This window comes from Oncorhynchus keta, chromosome 22, assembly GCF_023373465.1.
Source record: "Oncorhynchus keta strain PuntledgeMale-10-30-2019 chromosome 22, Oket_V2, whole genome shotgun sequence".
In the NCBI taxonomy this organism is placed as follows: domain Eukaryota; kingdom Metazoa; phylum Chordata; class Actinopteri; order Salmoniformes; family Salmonidae; genus Oncorhynchus; species Oncorhynchus keta.
In genome coordinates, this window is record NC_068442.1 from 13,680,475 (window position 1) to 13,703,135 (window position 22,661).

At 44.2% G+C, this 22,661-nt stretch overlaps 1 protein-coding gene across 3 annotated transcripts in view; it reads right to left on the bottom strand.

Annotated features, from left to right (window-relative positions):
- mtss1la (MTSS I-BAR domain containing 2a) overlaps positions 1 to 19,440 on the bottom strand; it is a 35,074-nt gene extending 15,634 nt beyond the window's left edge. For 2 of the 3 annotated variants that reach the window (XM_035798281.2, XM_035798278.2), the window contains exons 1-3: positions 18,520 to 19,439; positions 11,375 to 11,436; positions 11,111 to 11,184 (exon numbers count right to left, since the gene is read on the bottom strand). In XM_035798281.2, the coding sequence (XP_035654174.1) occupies positions 11,111 to 11,184; positions 11,375 to 11,436; positions 18,520 to 18,588 (205 nt within the window). In that variant the 5' untranslated portion in view covers positions 18,589 to 19,439. Of the gene's footprint in view, positions 1 to 11,110; positions 11,185 to 11,374; positions 11,437 to 18,519 lie in introns of all 3 variants that reach the window. The other variant, XM_052474815.1, reaches the window with a different exon arrangement.
- Between the last annotated feature and the right edge of the window lie 3,221 nt (positions 19,441 to 22,661).

Below are 22,661 nucleotides of genomic sequence, written 5' to 3' on the forward strand. Positions count from 1 at the left end.
TCTTTCTCAAAACCCATTGAATGAGAAAGCCAGAGGTCCCTCCCCTCTGACCTCCTCCAAAGGGTTTTGAGAAGGAGTCGAGGAGAGAGGATCAATGTTCCCTCTCCTTTTTTTGCGTCACAGAGCAAATTTCAGGTCTGACGAGTGCAAACTTGAACGTTGTGAAAATTCTGTGCAACTCCGGGGGCGTTTATTGTGAACATTGAGGCTGTGCCCGCTTTAATTTCAGTGGTCAAGTAGGCTACTGTGGCTATTTGACCATAGTGTAGGCCTATCAGTGTGGTCTACCATCAAAAACAATGAGAGAAAATGCATCCCATTACATTTTAACATGGAAATAGCTGTTCTATCGTTCAGCCTACAGTAGCAGCCAATGTGTGGTCTTCAATGTAGGCCTACATTCCAGACTTTTGAAAAAAACATGCAGGGCATTAACCTGTTGATCCACTTGTCCTTCAGACAAGGAGGTGACCAAAAATGTTGTTGTGTTGTTTGATGCAAGAAACCACTTCACAAAATAAAATGCATAATTATTCCCATACCATTATTACAGAGAGTTAGACAAATTATGCTACCCTCTGCCTATCTACCTCCCCACTGTCAGCAATCACTCCCCCATTGCTGACTACAAATTATCTTTAACTGGGCTAATAACCTAATAATTCACTAACTAGCAAAGGATATAAACAAATGTGCACACGTGGCTACATGTAGCTTTCGCTTTGATTTCAAAACAAGCGCATCTACTCATGACCGCTCATGCTGAAAACACAGTCCAGGTCAAAGTGAATGGCACAGCTCCATATATGGCAATGGTCTATTTGCATACAGCCCTACTGCAGCTCTGATTGGTTATGCCGCACAGGTCTATGTAGAGTACGGGCCTGAGTCTTGCCAGTCAATGCAATATAATCCTACTCTGATGAGTTCTGCCTACAACAAAATCTCTTGCATAGTTCATTTAGCATACCAAGTCTTGCATAGTTTGTTTTGTTACGGTATGTTACATTGAAAGTGGCTAATATTACATTGATTCGATCACAATTCCCATAGTAAAGGGAACCGTTGAAAGTGTTATCTAGCGGGGGAAACTCTAGAAAGTTGAGTGAAGTTCAATCTTCTCTGCGGGGGCTGATATTTCTTCTGCGCGGCAGTCCCAGGCGAGCTGCGCGCCCACGCACAACCACAGCTTAGAGGGAACATTGGAAAGGACACGAGGAGTATGCAATTGAGATTCTCCCCATGTGGAGCCCTTAACCCCCCTTCCGCCTTTCTTTCCCAGGAAAGAAGTCCTCTGTCACCCACAGTGTGTTTGTGATGTGATTTGTAACACAACGGTCCTTTCTCATTGTATGATATTCATTTTGCATGCATAAAAATGTCACTGAAACTATGGATTGGAGACTCCTCTCCACTCAGTTCTCTTCACAACTCCTGATCAAATGAATAGGTAATTGAAGGCCAAACCAATGTGAATATGCTTGTATAACATATATACATAACTACAGGAGGCGTCCACAGCTGTAGATCAACTCTAAAGGGGCTGGCTTGGCAGAGGGAAGGAGAGGAGGATGGAGGGGAGTAATGGGCCTTTTATCTCTATAACAGACCTTCCCAATGTCACAGTCAGCCAGCCTCCCTCCATGCACACACACTACCCCCATATCCTTTCCACCTTGCCCCCATTCCCATCCACACCTGCCAGGTTTCCCCTTACTTCCCCTCCGAAGGATTGGCTGAAAGTGACATCCTGGAGACGTCCTGACCAGCAGGCTTTCTACATCCAAGAGCCCTGGCCTCTGAACCTGACCGGACACGCTCCACAGCCTGGAGTCCCACAGCCCACAGGCTAGCCCACACCACAGACCTGGCTGGAGCAGATGCTGGGATAGCCTCAAACGCTCCATTCACTATAGCCTGCTGGACTGGGATAGCTTCAAACGCTCCATTCACTGTAGCCTATCTGACGGGGATCGCCTCCAACACTCCATTCCCTGTAGCCTATCTGACGGGGATAGCCTCCAACACTCCATTCCCTGTAGCCTATCTGACGGGGATAGCCTCCAACACTCCATTCACTGTAGCCTATCTGACGGGGATAGCCTCCAACACTCCATTCCCTGTAGCCTATCTGACGGGGATAGCCTCCAACACTCCATTCACGGTAGCCTATCTGACGGGGATAGCCTCCAATACTCCATTCACTGTAGCCTATCTGACGGGGATAGCCTCCAACACTCCATTCACTGTAGCCTATCTGACGGGGATCGCCTCCAACACTCCATTCCCTGTAGCCTATCTGACGGGGATCGCCTCCAACACTCCATTCACTGTAGCCTATCTGACGGGGATAGCCTCCAACACTCCATTCACTGTAGCCTATCTGACGGGGATCGCCTCCAACACTCCATTCACTGTAGCCTATCTGACGGGGATCGCCTCAAACGCTCCATTCACTGTAGCCTATCTGACGGGGATAGCCTCCAACACTCCATTCACTGTAGCCTATCTGACTGGGATAGCCTCAAACGCTCCATTCACTGTAGCCTATCTGACGGGGAAAGCCTCCAACACTCCATTCGCTCACTGGAATCCAGAGGGATCCATCTAGTACATACGGATGCAGGCATATCCACATTGACAGTAGTTGCCTTGATGCATGTTCTCAACAAGTGTGAAGCTGTGTATTATAAAATAAGAATAATAACAGATGGGCAATGGATGGGCAATGGAGCCATATTATATTCATTCAGGCTGAGGTAAATGTCCCACAATGTTATTGTAGATATATATATGACTACATATGGTACACAGTCGTAAGTCAGAGGTGGATGACTGTATGTGCCAGATACTGACACTTCCCAGGTAGCTACATAGATCTATACGACCAAGTCTGCTCATGGTTAAAGTTGTTGTGTACAGTATTTTTGAGCAGACCAGGCCCATTGACTGGTGAGTGGTTCCAGACCTCTGGTCCTGATTATCCCCATTCTCCAGTGATCCTCGGGGGAGGAATTTAACAAGCTGGCTTTATAGAGGCCGCACTGGTCCCGCCATCCGCCCGCCAGTAGCTCCAGGACTAGAGCCTGGGGCCTCCCTCCCTGATGCCTTCAACATGGTGTGTGTGGGGGGTGGGGGTGGGGTGGAGTCTGAATGGATTTAGCTTCCCATTGGAACACCTTCAAACTGTTCTAATGCGCCAAAGATGCTAAAACTAGGTTGGAAGCTAGTTAACACAGCTTGAGTGTGTTTGAGAGTGCTGACTGTGCTATGTCCTTCCTGTGTCAAACATCAATATGTTTATAGAGGCTGGTCCAAGGTAGCTAAAGAACAGAACATCCTCACTTTTATGTTTCCAGGAATGTCACGAAATTGGAATCTTATCCAGCTGGTTAGCTAGAGAAATCTCTTAGTCCTAAGGATAACAGTTAACCAAACTCCAAAGGATTACATCATACACCTCACGTTGGCACCATAGCCATGCAGTGACGCTGACGGTGATCAGCCTGATCTTAACACAAGCTCTTCCCTTCACCCTCTCTCACCCCTTTTAAGAGGTTCAAAGAGCAAGCCGGTGGAGGCCAATGATAGATGAACGAAGAGGGGGATGGAGAAGAAGAGAGGATGAAAAAAGGGATAAGACTTAGGTGGTGCTGATGAGTGAGGGGATAAGTGGACAACGGAACTGGTTGACCACTGCAGGTGCAGCCGTGGAAGCTAGGTTTTTGTCTGTCTGTCTGTCTGTCTGTCTGTCTGTCTGTCTGTCTGTCTGTCTGTCTGTCTGTCTGTCTGTGTGTGTGAGACTCAGGCCTCCTTATGACCCAGAAGATACAGTATTTCTCCCTTTCCCTTTTAAGGGGTCTCCAATGGAATCTCCAATGGGTCCTGCAAAACCATCTGGGAAACACTGTCTTGGCTCCATGGAAAACTCCACTTTTCCTCAACCTACCTCGTTGCATGATCCCAACCGTATCTTTATTCTGTCACTCACTCCCTTCCCACATCGCCTTAGTTTGCATTCCTTCATCTCAGTCCCTCTTCCTCTCTCCTTCTGTTTTCCCCTCCTCGTATCCCTTGCTCCCCTCCACCCGGGTCCTTACAGGATATAGCTGAACACAGTGTTCTCCTCAACTCTAATGTTTGTCTTCTTAGCTTGGTATTTGCCTGCAGAGTGTTCCTTACACAGAGCCAAGAGAGACTTGTTTTTCTCTCTTTCTCTCGTATTATTCTCTCCTTCCCTCCATTCCTCAAGATTCAAGGAATTTTGCTCATTTTTACGAGCAGGAGTGAAGGAAGCAAAGTGAACCCCGTATGTCTGATAGTTTAGTTCATTTTATTTTATGAGCAGAATGGGGTGAAGGACGTGAACCTTTTACTGCAGTGGGCAAAATCATGGTCACACAGAGTGTTTCTCGGTAGTCTTAAACAAATCTACTTTGAGACAGAAGTATCCACCTCACACATATGGTTATGGGCTTAAAAAAAAGAAGACACCTGTACCATGTCAGATATAGCATCCCAATATTACACTTTATATACATCACAGAAGACTGAAATATAACAAAACCGTTTGACAAAGAAACACCGGATTATCGGCGGGTTTTTGGAAGAATTTTTTTTAATGAATGAATTATTAAAACATTCCACCCATGAGGCCAAAGATGGCGCTTTTGGTCATTGGCTGCAGGAAAGGTCTACAGGGTACTTCGGCTGTCCCCATAGGAGACAACCCTTTAAAGAACTGTTTTTGGTTGCAGGTAGAACCCTGTTGGCTTTAGTAATGATGAAAAAGAAGGTAATTTGACTGCAGGAAAGGGAAGCCTTGTATGATAAAAGTTCTGTTCATTCTATGAATGAAGTGAAGGACTTAAGTTGACCTCCATCTGAAACACTGTCCTGGTTATTTGCATGCTCGTGAATGTTGCATTTTCCCTAATGAAACCCAGTAGCGGGTGGTAACTGCAACAAAAGGCCTACAAGTTTAAGATGTTACCCCAGGAAACAGATCGCAGGTGGTAACTGTAAAAAGGCTATACTTTGCCCCAGGAAAACCATTAAGGGCAGTAAAGAAACCAGGCGGCTTTATTCACGTCACAGGAATTTAGCAAAAAAGTGTCCACCTATTTGCAACGTACTTCCTTGTTATTACACTTTTGGTTTTTCGTGTGTTGCATTTGCATCCAGTAGCGATTAGGTATCACATGATTATGAAGGCATAACTGTATGAAAGTGTTTAAGTAGTTGTGTCCTTGCGATGTACTTATCTATTCATGTTGTGTATTATGTCATGCTTTACGTTCTGTGTGGACGCCAGGGAGAGTAGATGCTGCTTTAGCAGTAGCTTATAGGAGTCCTAATAAAACACTAAGTACATCCCATTCTCCGTAGTAATAATCATTATTGGAAACGTTCATTTGGGTGTTTAGGGAGTGACCGCAGGCCCTGATTTTAATGCTCCTGAAAAGCACATGGGAACTCGGAGCCACCACAGCCATGACAGGCAAGCAGGCGGACAGGCGGACGGACAGACTGCTGTAATGATGGTGGTCATTCAAGACTCACTCCAGAATTACAATGTAATAAAACACAAAACAACCGGTAGGAATAGCATGTCATGGTGAAAAGAGCATCACGCAACAACTATGTATTCAATAACAAATACTCGACACACAATCATGTCCACATCTAAATAATCCTGGCCCATACATATTCTCATCCACACATACATCATGTAGCATCTAGCCTATACACAATTCAGCCATATACAGCACACCCATAGCCTGGTCCCAGATCTGTTTGTGCTCTCTTGTCAACAATGACCATAGGAGACAAGACAGCACAAACAGATCTGGGATCTGGGCTAGTACACACTCCTATATCTTCCCAAATAAAACTAGGCCTGCATCACCATATTACGTGGGCCCACTCTGTTTTTGTGACATGTTCATATAAATAGCTCTGCTGCTATGATGGTGGAGCTGACAGTCATCTCCAGGGCTGTACCGTGTAGCGTGGGGCAGGGCTGTATCTCTCTGTATCTGCCAGGCTGTCCAGATGGCGGACAGAGATATCCATGCCATCTGCCAACCCAGAGAAGCACAGCGGCCAGGCAGGATTACTGCCTCACTGGCACACTGATATAGTACAACATCCCCCCCCCAGTGTGTGGGTGTGAATGTGTGTGAGAGAGAGAAAGAGAGTGAGGGGGAGAGAGAGAGAGAGAGAGAGAGAGAGAGAGAGAGAGAGAGAGAGAGAGAGAGAGAGCTGGAGAATTGAACATCTTGGAAAGTGTCTGTGAGTGTCTATGTGTTGCATTGTCGAGAAGGATTTCATTGGACGGTGTATACCATGTGTATCCTGTACATAAGACTAATAAAACTTGAAACTACGTGAGTAAGATCTAGCATACAGAACACCTACAGTGTCTTCACGTACACACACCTCCCATCACAGAGTGATCTGCAGGACATCTGAGTGTGTTAGTGTTAAAGCTATGGCCCTGGTGATCTGAGGAGAGGAGACCCAGTCTGTTATGTGTGTTGGAGTGAAGCAATAAGAGGATTAACTCTATGCCTCTCTCTCTCTGTCTCTCTCCTGGCTACAGAGAGCTGTGAAAATCCCAACACATCCCCCATTCCATCCAACCTCATCCACTGCCACTTACGTACCCCTCCTCCCTCACTTACCTAAATATGGAGAACTTACCCTCTCTTATCCAAATATGGAAACTTACCCTCTCTTATCCAAATAATATTAACCAACACACACTTCCACATCCTTGTCAGAAGTCCCAACCAGCCATCCAGAGGCAAAGACCCTCACTGAAGACACACACACAGTAGGACTTCAAGCATAAACCGAGTCACACAGCAAAAAGAGTGAGGAAACATTTTACATTTACAAGATAGATATTGCCTCTTTAAGAGAAAACAACTCTTTAACTCAATCAGCAAATATTCTGTGCAGTTAAGGATGAACTTATTGGAGACAGATGCTTGGCTGAGTTCGACCATTCCCCATTAATACCCAGTGTCCATTTCCACAGCAGTACTTCCTATCCTCATGCTTTGCTCTCCTCTCATTCCCTCTCTCAGCTTTTGAGTGGGAGAACAGTGACAGGACAGGTGGATGTTTGGTTGAGTGCAGAAGGAGAGGTAGAAGACAGGATGAGTTCATTGGGTGATGGGGTGAGTGTGAGAGATGGGTGGTGAGTTAGTGGGGTGATGGGGTGAGTGTGAGAGATGGGTGGTGAGTTAGTGGGGTGATGGGGTGAGTGTGAGAGATGGGTGGTGAGTTAGTGGGGTGATGGGGTGAGTGTGAGAGATGGGTGGTGAGTTAGTGGGGTGATGGGGTGAGATGGGTGGTGAGTTAATGGGGTGATGGGGTAAGTGTTGGAGATGGGTGGTGAGTTAATTGGGTGATGGGGTGAGTGTGTTAGATGGGTGGTGAGTTAGTGGGGTGATGGGATGAGTGTGAGAGATGGGTGGTGAGTTAGTGGGGTGAGTGTGTGAGATGGGTGGTGAGTTAGTGGGAGGATGGGGTGAGTGTGAGATATGGGTGGTGAGTTAGTGGGGTGATGGGGTAAGTGTTGGAGATGGGTGGTGAGTTAATTGGGTGATGGGGTGAGTGTGTTAGATGGGTGGTGAGTTAGTGGGGTGATGGGATGAGTGTGAGAGATGGGTGGTGAGTTAGTGGGGTGAGTGTGTGAGATGGGTGGTGAGTTAGTGGGGTGATGGGGTAAGTGTTGGAGATGGGTGGTGAGTGTGTGAGATGGGGTGAGTGTGTGAGATGGGTGGTGAGTTAATGGGGTGAGTGTGTGAAATGGGTGATGAGTTAATGGGGTGAGTGTGTGAGATGGGTGGTGGGTAAGTGGGGTGATGGGGTGAGTGTGTTAGATGGGTGGTAAGTTAATGTGGTGATGGGGTGAGTGTGTGAGATGGGTGGTAGGTTAGTGGGGTGAGTGTGTGAGATGGGTGGTGAGTTAATGTGGTGATGGGGTGAGTGTGTGAGATGGGTGGTGGGTTAGTGGGGTGAGTGTGTGAGATGGGTGGTGAGTTAATGTGGTGATGGGGTGAGTGTGTGAGATGGGTGGTAGGTTAGTGGGGTGAGTGTGTGAGATGGGTGGTGAGTTAATGTGGTGATGGGGTGAGTGTGTGAGATGGGTGGTAGGTTAGTGGGGTGAGTGTGTGAGATGGCTGGTGAGTTAATGTGGTGATGGGGTGAGTGTGAGAGATGATTTCTGTACAGCACTTTGAGATATCAGCTGATGTACGAAGGGCTATATAAATAAAATTTGATTGATTGATTGATGGGGTGAGTGTGTGAAATGGGTGGTGAGTTAAGTGGGTAAGTGTGTCGGGGCTAGATTAAAGGGGAATAACGTGATGAAATCTCCAGCTGTTCCAGCACTCCATCCCCTGATGCTGAGAGAGAATCAGGGCACAGAGCAGACCCCTGTAGCGCAATAACCCCTACACGGACACACACACAGACTAATAAACGCACACACAGACACATAAAGACACACACACACAGACACATAAAGACACACACACACACACACACACACACAGACTCATTAACGCACACACACAGACTAATTGACATACACACACTCTTTCTCTTTGTCTCTCTCTACAACACTGTGTTATAACACTATTGCTACTCTAGCTTATCTCCCTGACTTGAACCAGCTATTTAAACACTTGTAGAGATCCCAGCGAACCCTGCTGTACCACAAATCAGGGAGGTGAAATGGCCCAAACCACTTCCCACTACCCAGCCTGCAGCGAGAGTTCAGGGGTCATCGTTCTCCAGCACCAGCCGGTTACCATAAATATTGACATTCCTCCAGCAAAAAGAATGGCTGTGGTTGTAGAATCCACTGACTGGCACTGAGCACCAAAGTGCTCCCAGAGGACAAACGGAATGGAATTGGTGTCACTGACAAATCGCTAATGATTCAGAGCAGAACATTCAGAATCTCCATCTTCTTTACATAGACACAGGGATCAGTTAGTACTGTTTACGGTTTATAACCTGGGATGATGTGTGTCTTCCACAGACCTGGATTCAAATACCACTTGAAATCAATTTAAATATTTGATCTGGGCTTGAAGGCGCTTGCCTGGTGCAATGGAGGCAATTCTTCTTTAATCATTAGTGTTAGTACATCTCTCTCCATACTGTGTGCATATGCATCCTTCTGATGCTGCAGCCCTGGATGCAATGATGTCTGTCTTTAATCCTAAAGCTAATGTCACTGGGAGAGTGATGGGGTGGGGGTGTGAGTGGGCGTATGAGTGACAGAGATTTACATCACGTCCTCTCTAAGCATTTCAAATACTTCTGCTCTTCTTTCTCCTGCCTCTCTCTCTGTCTCTCTTGCTCTCTTTCTCTCTCCCCCTTCCCTCCTTGCTCTCACTCCATCCACAAACTCCTTTGAAGAGTTGCCCTGGCACAGTCATAACATTACTAGTGAGAATAGGTTCAGGTTGCCAGATGTTGCCAGGATCCAGCCCCTCTGAGAGCTCCCATGCTGTGAGGATGACTGACATATTGGACCTTCTTATGTCTAGGCCATCGGACAGCCTCATCACACCTGGCGGCCCACTGTTACAGCATCTGACCTCACTTTAGGTTATGTGATGCAGCCTCATCCGTGATGCAGTCCCGTTTGGCAATTAGCTGGTGTATCCTTATTCATGGTAACACTTTATTTGGATAGCCCTATCTGTAGATGCTTAGTAAACTATCATTAGACGATGCGTTGACATGTTACTGAGATACCACAGACGTTTTGTAGAGCATCGACAAATGGACTCTCCAAATAACGTGCTACCCTATTCATCAGTCTACCTTTGTAACGAATGGGCGACTATAGAACAGCTGTTGCAGACTATACAGACTCAGAGGTGGTTATGTGAAGGTATAGATTATTCTCTAGAGGACGGTACACATGTAAAGTATACATAGCACACTACTAGATTCTACAGACTGCTTCGTATGTGTCAGCATGAGGTCTAAGGTCAGGTGGCTGAGCACCAGCTGTTGTGTGTGTGTGTGTGTCTGTGTGTGCGTGCATATGACTGTGCGTGTTGGTTTTTGACCTAAATACGGCTCTCGATGATCAACTGGGTGGAAATCTGTTTTAATCATTGTCCTACATCGGATCTGTCTGCCGCTCCATACAGTGACAAAGCAAGATCAAAACACGACCTCATCACCAGCCCTACATACAATAAGCTCAGCTTTACACTTTAGTGGGTTGTTTCCATGCAGATTCACCCCTCCTTTCAGATCTTAAATTACGATACAGTACTGAATCTGGACATGAGTCCTGTTCAAATACTCTTCAAATGCATCCTTCCTTCAATCAAGTTATCTCATTGACTACCTCTACCAAGGAAGGCTGCATTTTCAGAGTTTTTGAACAGGACCATAGAGCCCGTATACTGCTGATAGCAGACACTGTGCGCTTCCCAGTAGTCTTAAATATGCGTTATACAGGTTTTGTATAATTTCAGCCAGTAGTCTTAAAAGTAGCGCTCACGAGCCTTGTATTTGTGTTTCCCGAAGGCAGTAATGTAATTTATTGGCACATAGACCGGATAGATGCAGTGAAATGTGTTGTTTTACAGGGTCAGCCATTGTGGTACAGCGTCCCTGAAGCAAATTAGGGTTAAGTGCCTTGCTCACGGGCACATCAACAGATTTCTCACCTTGGTATTTGAACCAGTGACCTTTTGGTTACCGGCCCAATGCTTGCAGCTTTTCTTCTAGTAATCGCAGTCCACAGACAGACATTATTAGAAGATTGTGTAGAACATTGTACATTTCGAAATGTTACGTCCTGACAAATTTCCTGCAATTCGGATGATATGTTACGAATTCCAATTCATACGATATGTTTTGAATTTGTAAGTGCGTAAGATCCCATTCAATCTGTTTAAGTGGCTTTTTCCTGAGCCACACTGATGTGAAAAATACTAGATAAGTGAAAGCAATAACAAAATCACTGTAAGATAAGTGTTTACACCTATACAATTTTTTCAGATTGGTTGTGTCAAGGATGAGGAATCTAGAAAGTGATATTAGAAAGTCTCCTTACCTCTTGAGTTGGTCGCCATGTCTGCCACCTTCTGAAAGGCATCTAGAAACGCCACTGTTGCCAGAACTGTGGTCCTACATGTGGACAGGAGGAGGAAACATTCAGCAGTCAGCATTCAACATCTACATTGACTAGAAACCATCAACAGTCCAGAATGTCAACACAGGACAGTTGGAGTTACCAGTCTACTGAAGAGGGATTGGATAGGATATTCAATTATAGTCCGTCTCATAGACATAAATACTAATGAAATGAAGGTCTCACCTGAGTTGGGAGTGCAGTTTAGTAGCCTTGGCACTGAAGTCTTCCCACACTGGATATGAACTCTGGATGAAAAAGGAAGCAAATGTTAGTTAACACCTTTTGCACCGCAACGCACGCACACACACACACACGCGCGCACGCACGCACACATGCGCACGCATGCACACACACACACACACACACACACACGCACGCACGCACACACGCACACACACGCTTTGTTCCAGTTGGCCAGCACTTTGGAGCACTTTCTGTGCTCAGCATTTTGATATGACTCATTTGTATGACTCAGAACAACATAATACATTATCGTCCTATCAAGCTTGCATATTCTCTCTTACCTAACAAAGCTGAAGACCCAGTTAGTTGACTGTGAAAATAAAACATGGATGCATAACTCTGAAAGTTAGCTTCTCCCCCAAGGGTAAGTCTTGAAGTCAACACAGCATGCCTAAAGAACACACTCCTGCTGATACATGTATTTTAAAAGGCCATTTAACTACGTTGCTACAACGTTCCCAGACTGTGTGACTATATAATAGCGTCTCTGCTCCTGTGGGGTGCTGCAGGGCGGGCTGGGGTGTATGTGGGAAAGGGTAAACTTGGGGGGGACAGAACAGGTTGCATGCCGGCTCTTTAAAGGCCCAATGCAGTCAAAAATGTGATTTGTCTGTGTTTTATATACATTTCCAAATTATGGGGTTGGAATAATACTGTGAAATTGTGATAATGCCGTTTTAGCGTAAGAGTTGTTTGGTGGGATGGAGTTTTGGCCTGCCTGGCAGGCAGTAAATTAGTTAATAGACCAATAGGAAAGACAGTTCCAAACCTCTCTGCCAATAACAGATAGTTTTCAGTTTTCCCCAGAGAGAGGGGGACACAGCCTGACTGCATATTCACAATCTTCCCTTGCAGAGAAGTGAGAAGACAGCAGATAAAGGAGAAAATAGGCAAAAAAACACCCCAGATCATTCACTCTCATCCTATTTCTCTCCTCATATCCTCCCAAGAAATAAAGGTTAAACAAAAATAAAAAAGAAGAGATTCCATGTTTTCCAGATCTTTCTATGAGACAATTAACTCCTCACAAAGTGATCTGGTTTCACTATAAAGGCTATCACATTCACTGTTAAAATGTTTTCCCCATGCTTCACCATTCTCCCTGTCTGTCTTCACTGGGCTGCAACAGGTGGCTAATCAGCTTTTCAGCCCTGCGCCTCCCGGCGACAACAGAGGAGGCTGAGAAGAGGCTGAGAGGAGGTTGAGCCACGACAGCTGAGGGAGCAGGGGGAATGCAGGGTTAAGAGAGCCACGCAGTGCAGCGAAGGAAGACACACACACACATATGCGTGAACGCATCAACACACATACAGAGCTCCTAATATCCAGGCAGACCCTTCCTTCCTCAGTTAATGAATTCATCTGAAGAGAGCAGGGATGGCTGTTGTATAACTGCATCAGATGCTGGCTGGTCTGTGTCATGTTGCGCTGTTAGATATAGAGGAGTTAGTGATACACGCTGAACTCTCAGCAGGCTGCAACACTGACAGTGTGTGCCTAGCCTAAATAGCTGGGTTAGTCATAGAGACATGGGGCTAATTCTCTCCTTGGCTTGCCAGGACGGAGGCCAAGCACTAGGCACCTGGGTAATATCCGTTAGGTACCAAATGGAAGAAAACTGACTGAAACCGGGAGGGATTACTTGGACTTTTTCAATAAGAAAGGCTCATTTCCATTTTTCCATAGCAGCGCTTGAAAACGTTTTTCATTGCATGCCCTAGCGCAGGGGTATTCAAATCTTACCCTACAAGGTCCGGATTACTGCTGGTTGTCTGTTCTACCTGATAATTAATTGCACCCACCTGGTGTCCAAGGTTTACATCAGTCCCTGATTAGAAGGAAGGAATGAAAAAATACAGTGGAACTGGCTTCAAGGTCCAGACTTGAATTTGAAGGCCCTAGTGAATAAGACCCAGTTGTGCTGACTGCAGAGTGAAGTTTTATGAATCTTGACAGAAATCGCATCTTGAGGCGCTAAACGTTTTCATACACTATGATTTAGGACATTTGAAAGAACGGGGAAACGTCCACGGTGGGCATTGTCAGCTTGCTTCATAACTTTTGAGCTTACGAAGCGAAGCACGAGCGCCACCACCAATCAGCCTACACCACCGTGCACACACCCGTCGTTACTATGACAAATGACCGACTGTCCGAACACACACAAATCTAATTTGGTCACTTGAAACTTACTGATTGGACATTCAGTATTCAAAAAATGATATTAGCATTAAGGCCTGAAGTTTGAACAAGACTTTATAGAAGCAGAGCTCCAAGCCTAGAGAGAGGAAGGACATAATCATTCTATATATCCTCACACTTTGTATATATACAGTTTAGATCTAGTTAATAACTAGGGCCCAGAGTTCTTCCTGGTCAGATCATATGACACTTTCTATATTTATATAGTTTATAACTAGGGCCCAGAGTTTATCAGATTATATGGTCAGGAAACTCCTAGTCCTATTTATGGCGAGTAGGGCAGAGCCGGGACGAATGTAACACGGGGTGAAAGTAACACGCCCGTTTTCTCAGATAACACAGAAGCTAGAATGACGTAGTGAAGTCAGCACATTCCTAATGTGGAGGACGACCCTCCCTGCAACAAAAAAACCAGCCCAGTCTGACCATGCTTTGCCGAGTAATCAACAAAAAGTGGTTTTGAGCGACGTAAGTATATATTTTTTAAAAACAGACCCGGAAATATTTGTTGGTTGTAGAGTTGTGTTAAGTTGTTAAGGTTCCGAACATATGCCATTTTCTGAACCCATCTAGTGACTAAATGACAGCATAGGTTCCAAGTACCATGCTAGCTAGTCTTGTTGTTAGCCTGGGAGAAGTGACAGGGGAGATGGGTGGGATGAAATTAACACAATGTAAATTGATGACATGGAATAAAATAAAACATTTAAGCACAGGCCATTGTCTCTTCTAGTTCATATTGCTTTTATATTGTCATCAAAATATCAACAAGTGACTGAATGTTTGAAAATGATATGACATAATTAGAATTACGCCTTAATCAATTGACTTGATGGATCAGCTCACGTAAGGTTTTATCGACAGGTTAATAGTTAAATATACACTATATATACAAATGTATGTGGACAGCCCTTAAAATGTATGGATTTGGCTATTTCAGCTACAGCCCTTGCTGACAGGTTTATCAAATCAAGAACACAGCCATGCAATCTCCATAGGAAGCATTGGCAGTAGAATGGCCTTACTTAGGAGCTCAGTGACTTTCAACGTGGCACAGACCATCTTTCCAACAAGTCAGTTCGTCAAATGTATGCCCTGCTGGAGCTGTCCCGGTAAGCTGTAAGTGCTGTTATTGTGAAGTGGAAACGTCTAGGAGGAACAACGGCTGTTTTTCATGTTTTGGGCTAGGCCCCTTATTTCCAGTGAAGGAAATGTTAGCGCTACAGTATACAATGACATTCTAGACAATTCTGTGCTTCTAAATTTGTGGCGACGGTTTGGGGAATTCCCTTTCCTGTTTAAGCATGACAATGCCCCCATGCACAAAGCGAGGGGGCATACAGAAATGGTTTGTTGAGATCAGTGTGTAAGAACTTGACTGGCCTGAACAGAGCCCTGACCTCAACCCCATTTGACATTGGAACGCCGACTGCTCGCCAGGCCTAATTGTCCAACATCAGTGCCCGACCTCACTAATGCTCTTGTAGCTGAATGGAAGCAAGTTCCCGCAGTAATGTTCCAACATCTAGTGGAAATCCTTCCCAGAAGAGTGGAGGCTGTTATAGCAGCAAAGGCGGGATCAACTCCATATTAATGCCCATGATTTTGGAATGAGATGTTCGATTCGCAGGTGTCCACATACTTTTGGTTATCAACCCCTCCATGTGCAATTTGGTCCTTGACTTCCTGATAGGCCACCCCCAAGATGGTAAAGGTAGGAAACAACCTCTCCACTTCGCTGACCCTCAACACTGGGGCCCAACAAGGGTGCGTGCTCAGCCCCCTCCTGTACTCCCTGTTCACCCATGACGGTGTGGCAATGCACACCTACCACTCAATCATCAAGTTTATAGAGGACACAGCAGTAGTGGGCTTGATTACCAACAACAACGAGACAGCCTACAGGGAGGAGGTGAGGGCACTCGGAGTGTGGTGTCAGGAAAACAACCTCTCACTCAACGTCAACAAAACAAAGGAGATGATTGTGGACTTCAGGAAACAGCAGAGGGAGCACCCCCTATCCACATCGAAGGGACAGTAGAGGAGAAGGTGGAAAGTTTTAAGTTCCTCTGTGTACACATCACAGACAAACTGAAATGGTCCACCCACACAGACAGTGTGGTGAAGAAGGCGCAACAGCACCTCTTCAACCTCAGGAGACTGAAGAAATTTGGCTTGTCACCTAAAACCCTCACATACTTTTACAGATGCAGAATCGGGAGCATCTTGACGGGCTGTATCCCAGCCTTGTACGGCAACTGCACAGCCCACAACCCGCAGGGCTCTCCAGAGGGTGGTGCAGTCTGCACAATGCATCACCGGGGGCAAGCTACCTGCCCTCCAAGACACCTACAGCACCCGATGTCACAGGAAGGCTAAAAAGATCATCAACGACAACAACCACCTGAGCCACTGCCTGTTTGACCCGCTACCATCCAGAAGGCATCAAAGCTGGGACCAAGAGACTGAAAAACAGCTTCTATCTCAAGGCCATCAGACTGCTAAACAGCAATCACTAACTCAGAGAGGCTGCTGCCTACATAGAGACTCTTATCACTGTCCACTTTAATAAATGCCAATTTAATAAAGTTAACATATCTTACATTACTCATCTCATATGTATATACTGTACCTTATACCATCTATTGCATCTTGCCTATGCCGCTCAGCCATCGCTCATCCGTATATTTATATGTACATATTCTTATTCCATCCCTTTAGATTTGTGCGTATCAGGTAGTTGTTGGGGAATTGTTAGAATACTTGTTAGATATTACTGCACTGTTGGAAATAGAAACACAAGTATTTCGCTACACTCGCATTTAAATCTGCTAACCATGTGTATGTGACCATTAACATCTGCTAACCATGTGTATGTGACCATTAACATCTGCTAACCATGTGTATGTGACCATTAACATCTGCTAACCATGTGTATGTGACCATTAACATCTCCTAACCATGTGTATGTGACCATTAACATCTCCTAACCATGTGTATGTGACCATTAACATCTGCTAACCATGTGTATGTGACCATTAACATCTCCTAACCATGTGTATGTGACCATTAACATCTGCTAACCATGTGTATGTGACCATTAACATCTCCTAACCATGTGTATGTGACCATTAACATCTCCTAACCATGTGTATGTGACCATTAACATCTGCTAACCATGTGTATGTGACAAATCACATGTTGATTTGATTAGTATATCTTCATGATTCTGGTGGTCAATTACATGGAAATGTGATGAGCATGATGAGTTTGCCCTTTGTGAAGGGCATACAGACATTTATTCTATCACGTATGACAAGAACAGCTGGAGCGCACCTGATTGGAAGGGCTAAGCATGAATAGTCAGTGAAAATTGTGAAAAACACCTCCTACTACATCCCCATTCAGGTAAGATGAGAAAATGATGGTTAATAAAGCTATTATGTCATCCATTTTAGTCTGACTAATATTGTACGGCAAAATATTGTGGTGGCGCAACATTGTGATGTTGACGCATGGTTAATTTTCATAAATTATAAACCTATAGCATAAATTATTAAAATCGACAGTACATTTGTTGAATGTAATAAGCATTACAAACCAGAAACATGGAGATAAGACAGATTTGGTGCACTCGCCAGCTGTTACTTTCACCCCAATGCTCTGTTACTCCCGCACTACCAACAGGTACATAAATAACGGAGCAGTAGTTATGTTCTCTGTTTATTTCATTGCAACTAGTTTATCTTAGAAATGAAATGACAGTTGCTAAAGATAGGGGATATATATAAGTGTTTTGTCATAAAAAATGGAGTCTCTAGCTCTAACGATCTCTGAGTAATTAGGGGAAAAGCTACAAATGTTACCTTCGTCCTGGTTTTCCCCTAGCCTATCCTCGTAGAACAATGTCACCCGACAATTCTTGGCAGCGGCCCAACTTGTCTTCCTCCACGGCTGATGACCATGCCTGTTCATACTTTCCATCTTTTGTACAACAGACCAAACCAGGCCACGGCCTCAACCGATATGCACTTGTCCAGCTTGGCTGCCCATTCCCCAAAACCCCCATCGTCTAAATATAAAGAGAGACATCACAATCTTTGGTGGTGGACACTGGCCAGTGGCCAAATGGTGTCCGTGAGCCAGACCACAGCCAACAGGGACCAGGGCCTAGTGGCCATAATGGTCAAGTGATTTGACACATGATGTCTTTGTCAAAGAGGTGCCTTCCTGGATGAGAAGTGGTCGCCAAAATTTATCAATCAACCCCTCTCTCCATCATTGGCCTGACGTTAGACACAGGAAAATGTGTAGGCACACAGGCACACACTAAAAACATGTAATGGGTTATGTGATCAATGTATGCATCATGCTTTATATGTCCACATCCCAGCTGTTGAAGCGATATAAAGGTTGTTTGTCATGTTTGTCAGATTAGGTTAGTGAGCTGTCATACATCCATCAAGACATCCATAATAACTGTGGTTATAACAGTGACTGATTAGGAGGTGGGTCAATGGGAACCCAGGCTTTTTTTATTCAGACATTATTCTGTTATTATTTAGTTAAAGATAACAATAGTATAACATACATTTTGCATAACAAAGTATAGCCTATAGCCTACAAATATTAACTCATAAAAAAAGAAACAGCCTGATTCTATTCAAGGACGTACATGTTGGTCGTCAGCAGAATAGCTGCCCCCCTACAAACCTGCCCACTCTAGGCAAATAACACAAAGGAAAAATATGTATCACAATTTATGCTATTGCATAGCCAGTGAGGGGGTAGGGAATAGGATAGGAAACAAAGGCAGTAAATTGCGTCTGATCATCAATGCAATAGCTCGGTAAAACCTGTCGACATTAATCGAGCTCTGGTACCTTCATGTCGTTGACGATAGCTTGGAATAATCCACCCAACGCTCCGCACTCCTTTTCTACCGACTCCATAATCACAGTAGTCTCTCAACGATGACTGAATACGATCAATTAAATGTCCAGAAGCGCAAAATATTCAAACATCAGAACCCCGATCTTTTCACTCGCCCTTCGTTGTCCTTTCCCATCCAAGCCAGACGCAGAGGATGCGAAACCCCCGGCTAGAGGGCAGACAAAAAGAAATCGGCTACTCAATGGCACCGGACTTTTGACGCTCGGTGGCGACTCTCTGCTCGGACGAGAGTGATGGAGAGGAGGCAAAATCCTCGTTCCAATTCCCTCCAGTCTACAAACTGCGAAAAGAGGGGCAGGGTGAGTTTGAGTCAACGTCGATCTTCATCTTTGGTTGATTTCACGGGCAAATGTGGAAATCACCAGTCCGGGGACCACGAGAGTCAGTCGTTCAGTCACAGCTCTGGAAACGGGGGCGCGCTCTGTTAGAAAGGAACAGATGTCTTGAAGCGGAGGTTCTGTAGTTCGATCCATAGGAATTGAAGGGGGCCGGTCAGTGGTTTTGTCACATGCAGCGTGGAGGGAGGGACACCCCCGATTCAAACAAAAGTGAGTCCGTATTCTCATTCAAGCATACTCTGAAGAGAAAAACAAAGGATATCCCCAGCTCCAAATGTGCTTTCAGCATGCACGCGCCTGTTCATCATTGACTGTATCAATCCCGAGTTTTTGTTGCAAAGCAACAATGGATCCAACACAACATCTCGATCCTACCATGCACATATGCTGCTGAATATGTTATTTTAAGCAAACATGTCATTTCAAGTTAAAGGAACCTTAATGTTTGTATTTAGTACATACACTAGCGGTATTTTGCATAGCAACCAAATTGACCGTTTTTGTTTGAAATAAGAACTGTTCTTTATTCCACCTGTGTGACAACAATAAAAGGTATCTGAATCCCCAACATTCTTTTGTAAATTGTCTACTATGCAGAATATTTTTTTTTTCAGTTGCATGTAACTTTTTATTTAGACATTTTTTGGAAGTCCATACCGGCCATTACGGCAGTAAATGATGATAGTTGCTAATTTGTGGGTAATGAACGTATTTTGACCTGATTAAACTTGAAAAGCTAGTAAATGGCATGTTGAATGAGAATCGCCATATCACCGTCTCCTGTAAAGCCAGATTCTGGTTCAGTGTTTCCCCAACCACGTGGGCAGCCATGATGAGTCTGTCAGAGGCCTGTCTGTGGGCCTGCAGCCCAGTCAGTCTGAATCACAGACCTCGCTCAGCCTCTTGGCATCCTCAGCAAAAAAAACACCTCCCTCCCTCCTCCACCACCAACCCACAAATGCATGTGTGTCTGCACGAGTTTCCCTTATCGTGAATTATGGCTTTAGTAAGGGGGGAAAACGCCAACTCTTCTGTTTATACTCACTTTCCGTAAGACTGTAAGGCTGTATGACTGAAATCAATTATCCACTCTCAATATGTCAAGCTTGAGACTTTGAAGATCTTGAATGCTTACGTAACTTAAGTGTAGCCCTTTACACTTCTACCCGTATACGAGTTAAACATTGGAGACTGATAAGCGGCTAAATTGGAACGCAGTGGCTGGACAGTGCCACGCTATACATGACGTCAGAGCACTGTCTCTGTGCTTCACGGCGCTGTATGGGTTTTGACTGACAGCGGTTCTAAACTTGAACATCGTGCGGGAAAAAGTTGCCTCCATCCCTCCCGCTAATTGGCCAACTTTTGCAAATGTTTTGTTGTCCGAGTGAGGGAAATTCTGGAAGTGACGAGAACTCAATGTATTGTAAAAGACGAGACGTTGATGATTATGATAAATATTATGTTGATGTCATACTAGCAAGCCGAACACCCTTGAGTCCAAATGTGCACTTTACATTTCCATATCATAAAACTCATATAATATACAATGTCAACGTTTATGATCACTATGCTTGATGTACAGTTACACGATGACATGGCGCGGTACTTTGGGTTGTCCAGAACAGAATGAGCCTATGTTTATTGTATTGTGAAGAACATTTGGCACAGACCACGCATCTGAATGCACTCATTACTCCATTCTATGCACAACAAAATAATGTCTGGCTCGGCTATTTACCTTTCTAACAGCAGTGCGCTAGCGCTGCGGTCGGAGGGTTGACAGTATTTGAGGTGTCTTTAAAAACAAACGCAAAAGTGACAATTTCATGCATCGCTAATGGGAAGTTTTAAGACCCACAAAAAGCAATGATACAATTTACAGAAGAGAAGTCTAGCATTTGAATAGACGCGCAAATGTTATTCGTAAATACATTTAGGCCTAAGTGTGCATACAGTGCCATGGAGAGAAGCGATTTATGATATCATGTTTCTGACCCCAAACAGATTATTTTCCATTTTATATCAAGCCCTCCATAGGCTACACTTACCCATACCTACAGTGCCTTCAGAAAGTATTCACACCCCTTTACTTTTTCCACATTTTGTTGTGTTACAGCCTGGATTTAACATGGATTAAATTGAGATTGTTTTGTTACTGGCCTACACACAATACCATATAATGTAAAAGTGTATTTATGCATTTCAAAATGTTTACAAATTAATAAAAAATGAAAAGCTGAAACAATAAGTATTCAACCCATTTGTTAAGGCAAGCCCAACTAAGTTCAGGAGTAAAAATGTCATTAACAAGTCACATAATAAGTTGCATGGACTCACTCTGTGTTCAATAATAGTGTTTAACATGATTTTTAAATGACTACCTCCTCTCTGTACCCCACATATACAATTATCTGTAAAGTCCCTCAGTCGAGCAGTGAATTTCAAACACAGATTCAACCACAAAGACCAGAGAGGTTTTCCAATGCCTCGTAAAGGGCACTTATTGGTAGATGGGTAAAAATAAAAAAGATGACATTGAATATCCCTTTGAGAATGGGGAAGTTATTAATTACTCTTTGGAGGGAGTATCAATACACCCAGTCACTACAAAGATACAGGCGTCCTTCCTAACTCAGTTGCACGAGAGGAAGGAAACCAACATGAGGCCAATGGTGACTTTAAAACAGTGAATGTTCCTGAGTTGCCGAGTTACAGTTTTGACTTAAATCTACTTGAAAATCTATGGCAATACCTTAAAATGGTTGTCTAGCAATGATCAACAACCAATTTGACAGAGCTTGAATAATTTTGAAAATAATCATGTGCAAATGTTGCACAATCCTGGTGTGGAAAGTTCTTCGAGACTTACCCAGAAAGACTGACAGCTGTAATCACTGCCAAAGGTACTTCTGTATTTGCGATCATTTCTAAAACCATGTTTTCACTTTGTCATTATGGGGTATTGTGTGTAGACAAAAAATAGATGAAATCCATTTTTGAATTCAGGTCGTAACACAACAAAATGTGGAATAAGTCATGAGGTATGAATACTTTCTGAAGGGGCTGTATACTGTCTGGTTCAACAGTAATGTGCTGTGTCTTTTTTATTCTGGCCTTGCAAAGTAGCCTATCGAATAAAAGTGTTTAAATGGTCTATTCGTCATAGTGCCTTGCATTGAAAATATACTGCACATCCTAAAACATACACACACATATGCCTACCTGCATACCTTCATTTCACTTGTTCAAGTATCCATCCCCATCTCCAGAGAGCGCATCTCATCCGGTTACCAAAGCTGCGCTCCTTCAAACGTATTTAAATGATTCAGTTCTATAATATAGTATCAATGGTAGGCCTAGGCTATATTTTGCTTATTGCGAATGTGCATCACACATATAATACAATTTACGGGGGTCTAGTGTTCTTTTAGGAGAAGTGCAATGCGTAAAGACATGTAGGCTAGGCTCGTTGAAGCCAATTACAACAATGTTGACTGCTAACACTCCAAGCATAGGCTATTTCGCAAACACTTGATGTTGTTTTACTGTTGCTATCGCACGTTACTGTGTCCTACGCTATTTAATAAACTGTATTAGGCTATCAATACCAGGATGAGAATATTCTGTGCCCTCAGCCAAATTGGAGTTGATGACAATGCAAAGACCTTTAATATCCTTCAGAACTTGAGACACATGCATGCAGTATTAAGTCATGGAACGTGTTCATTGGC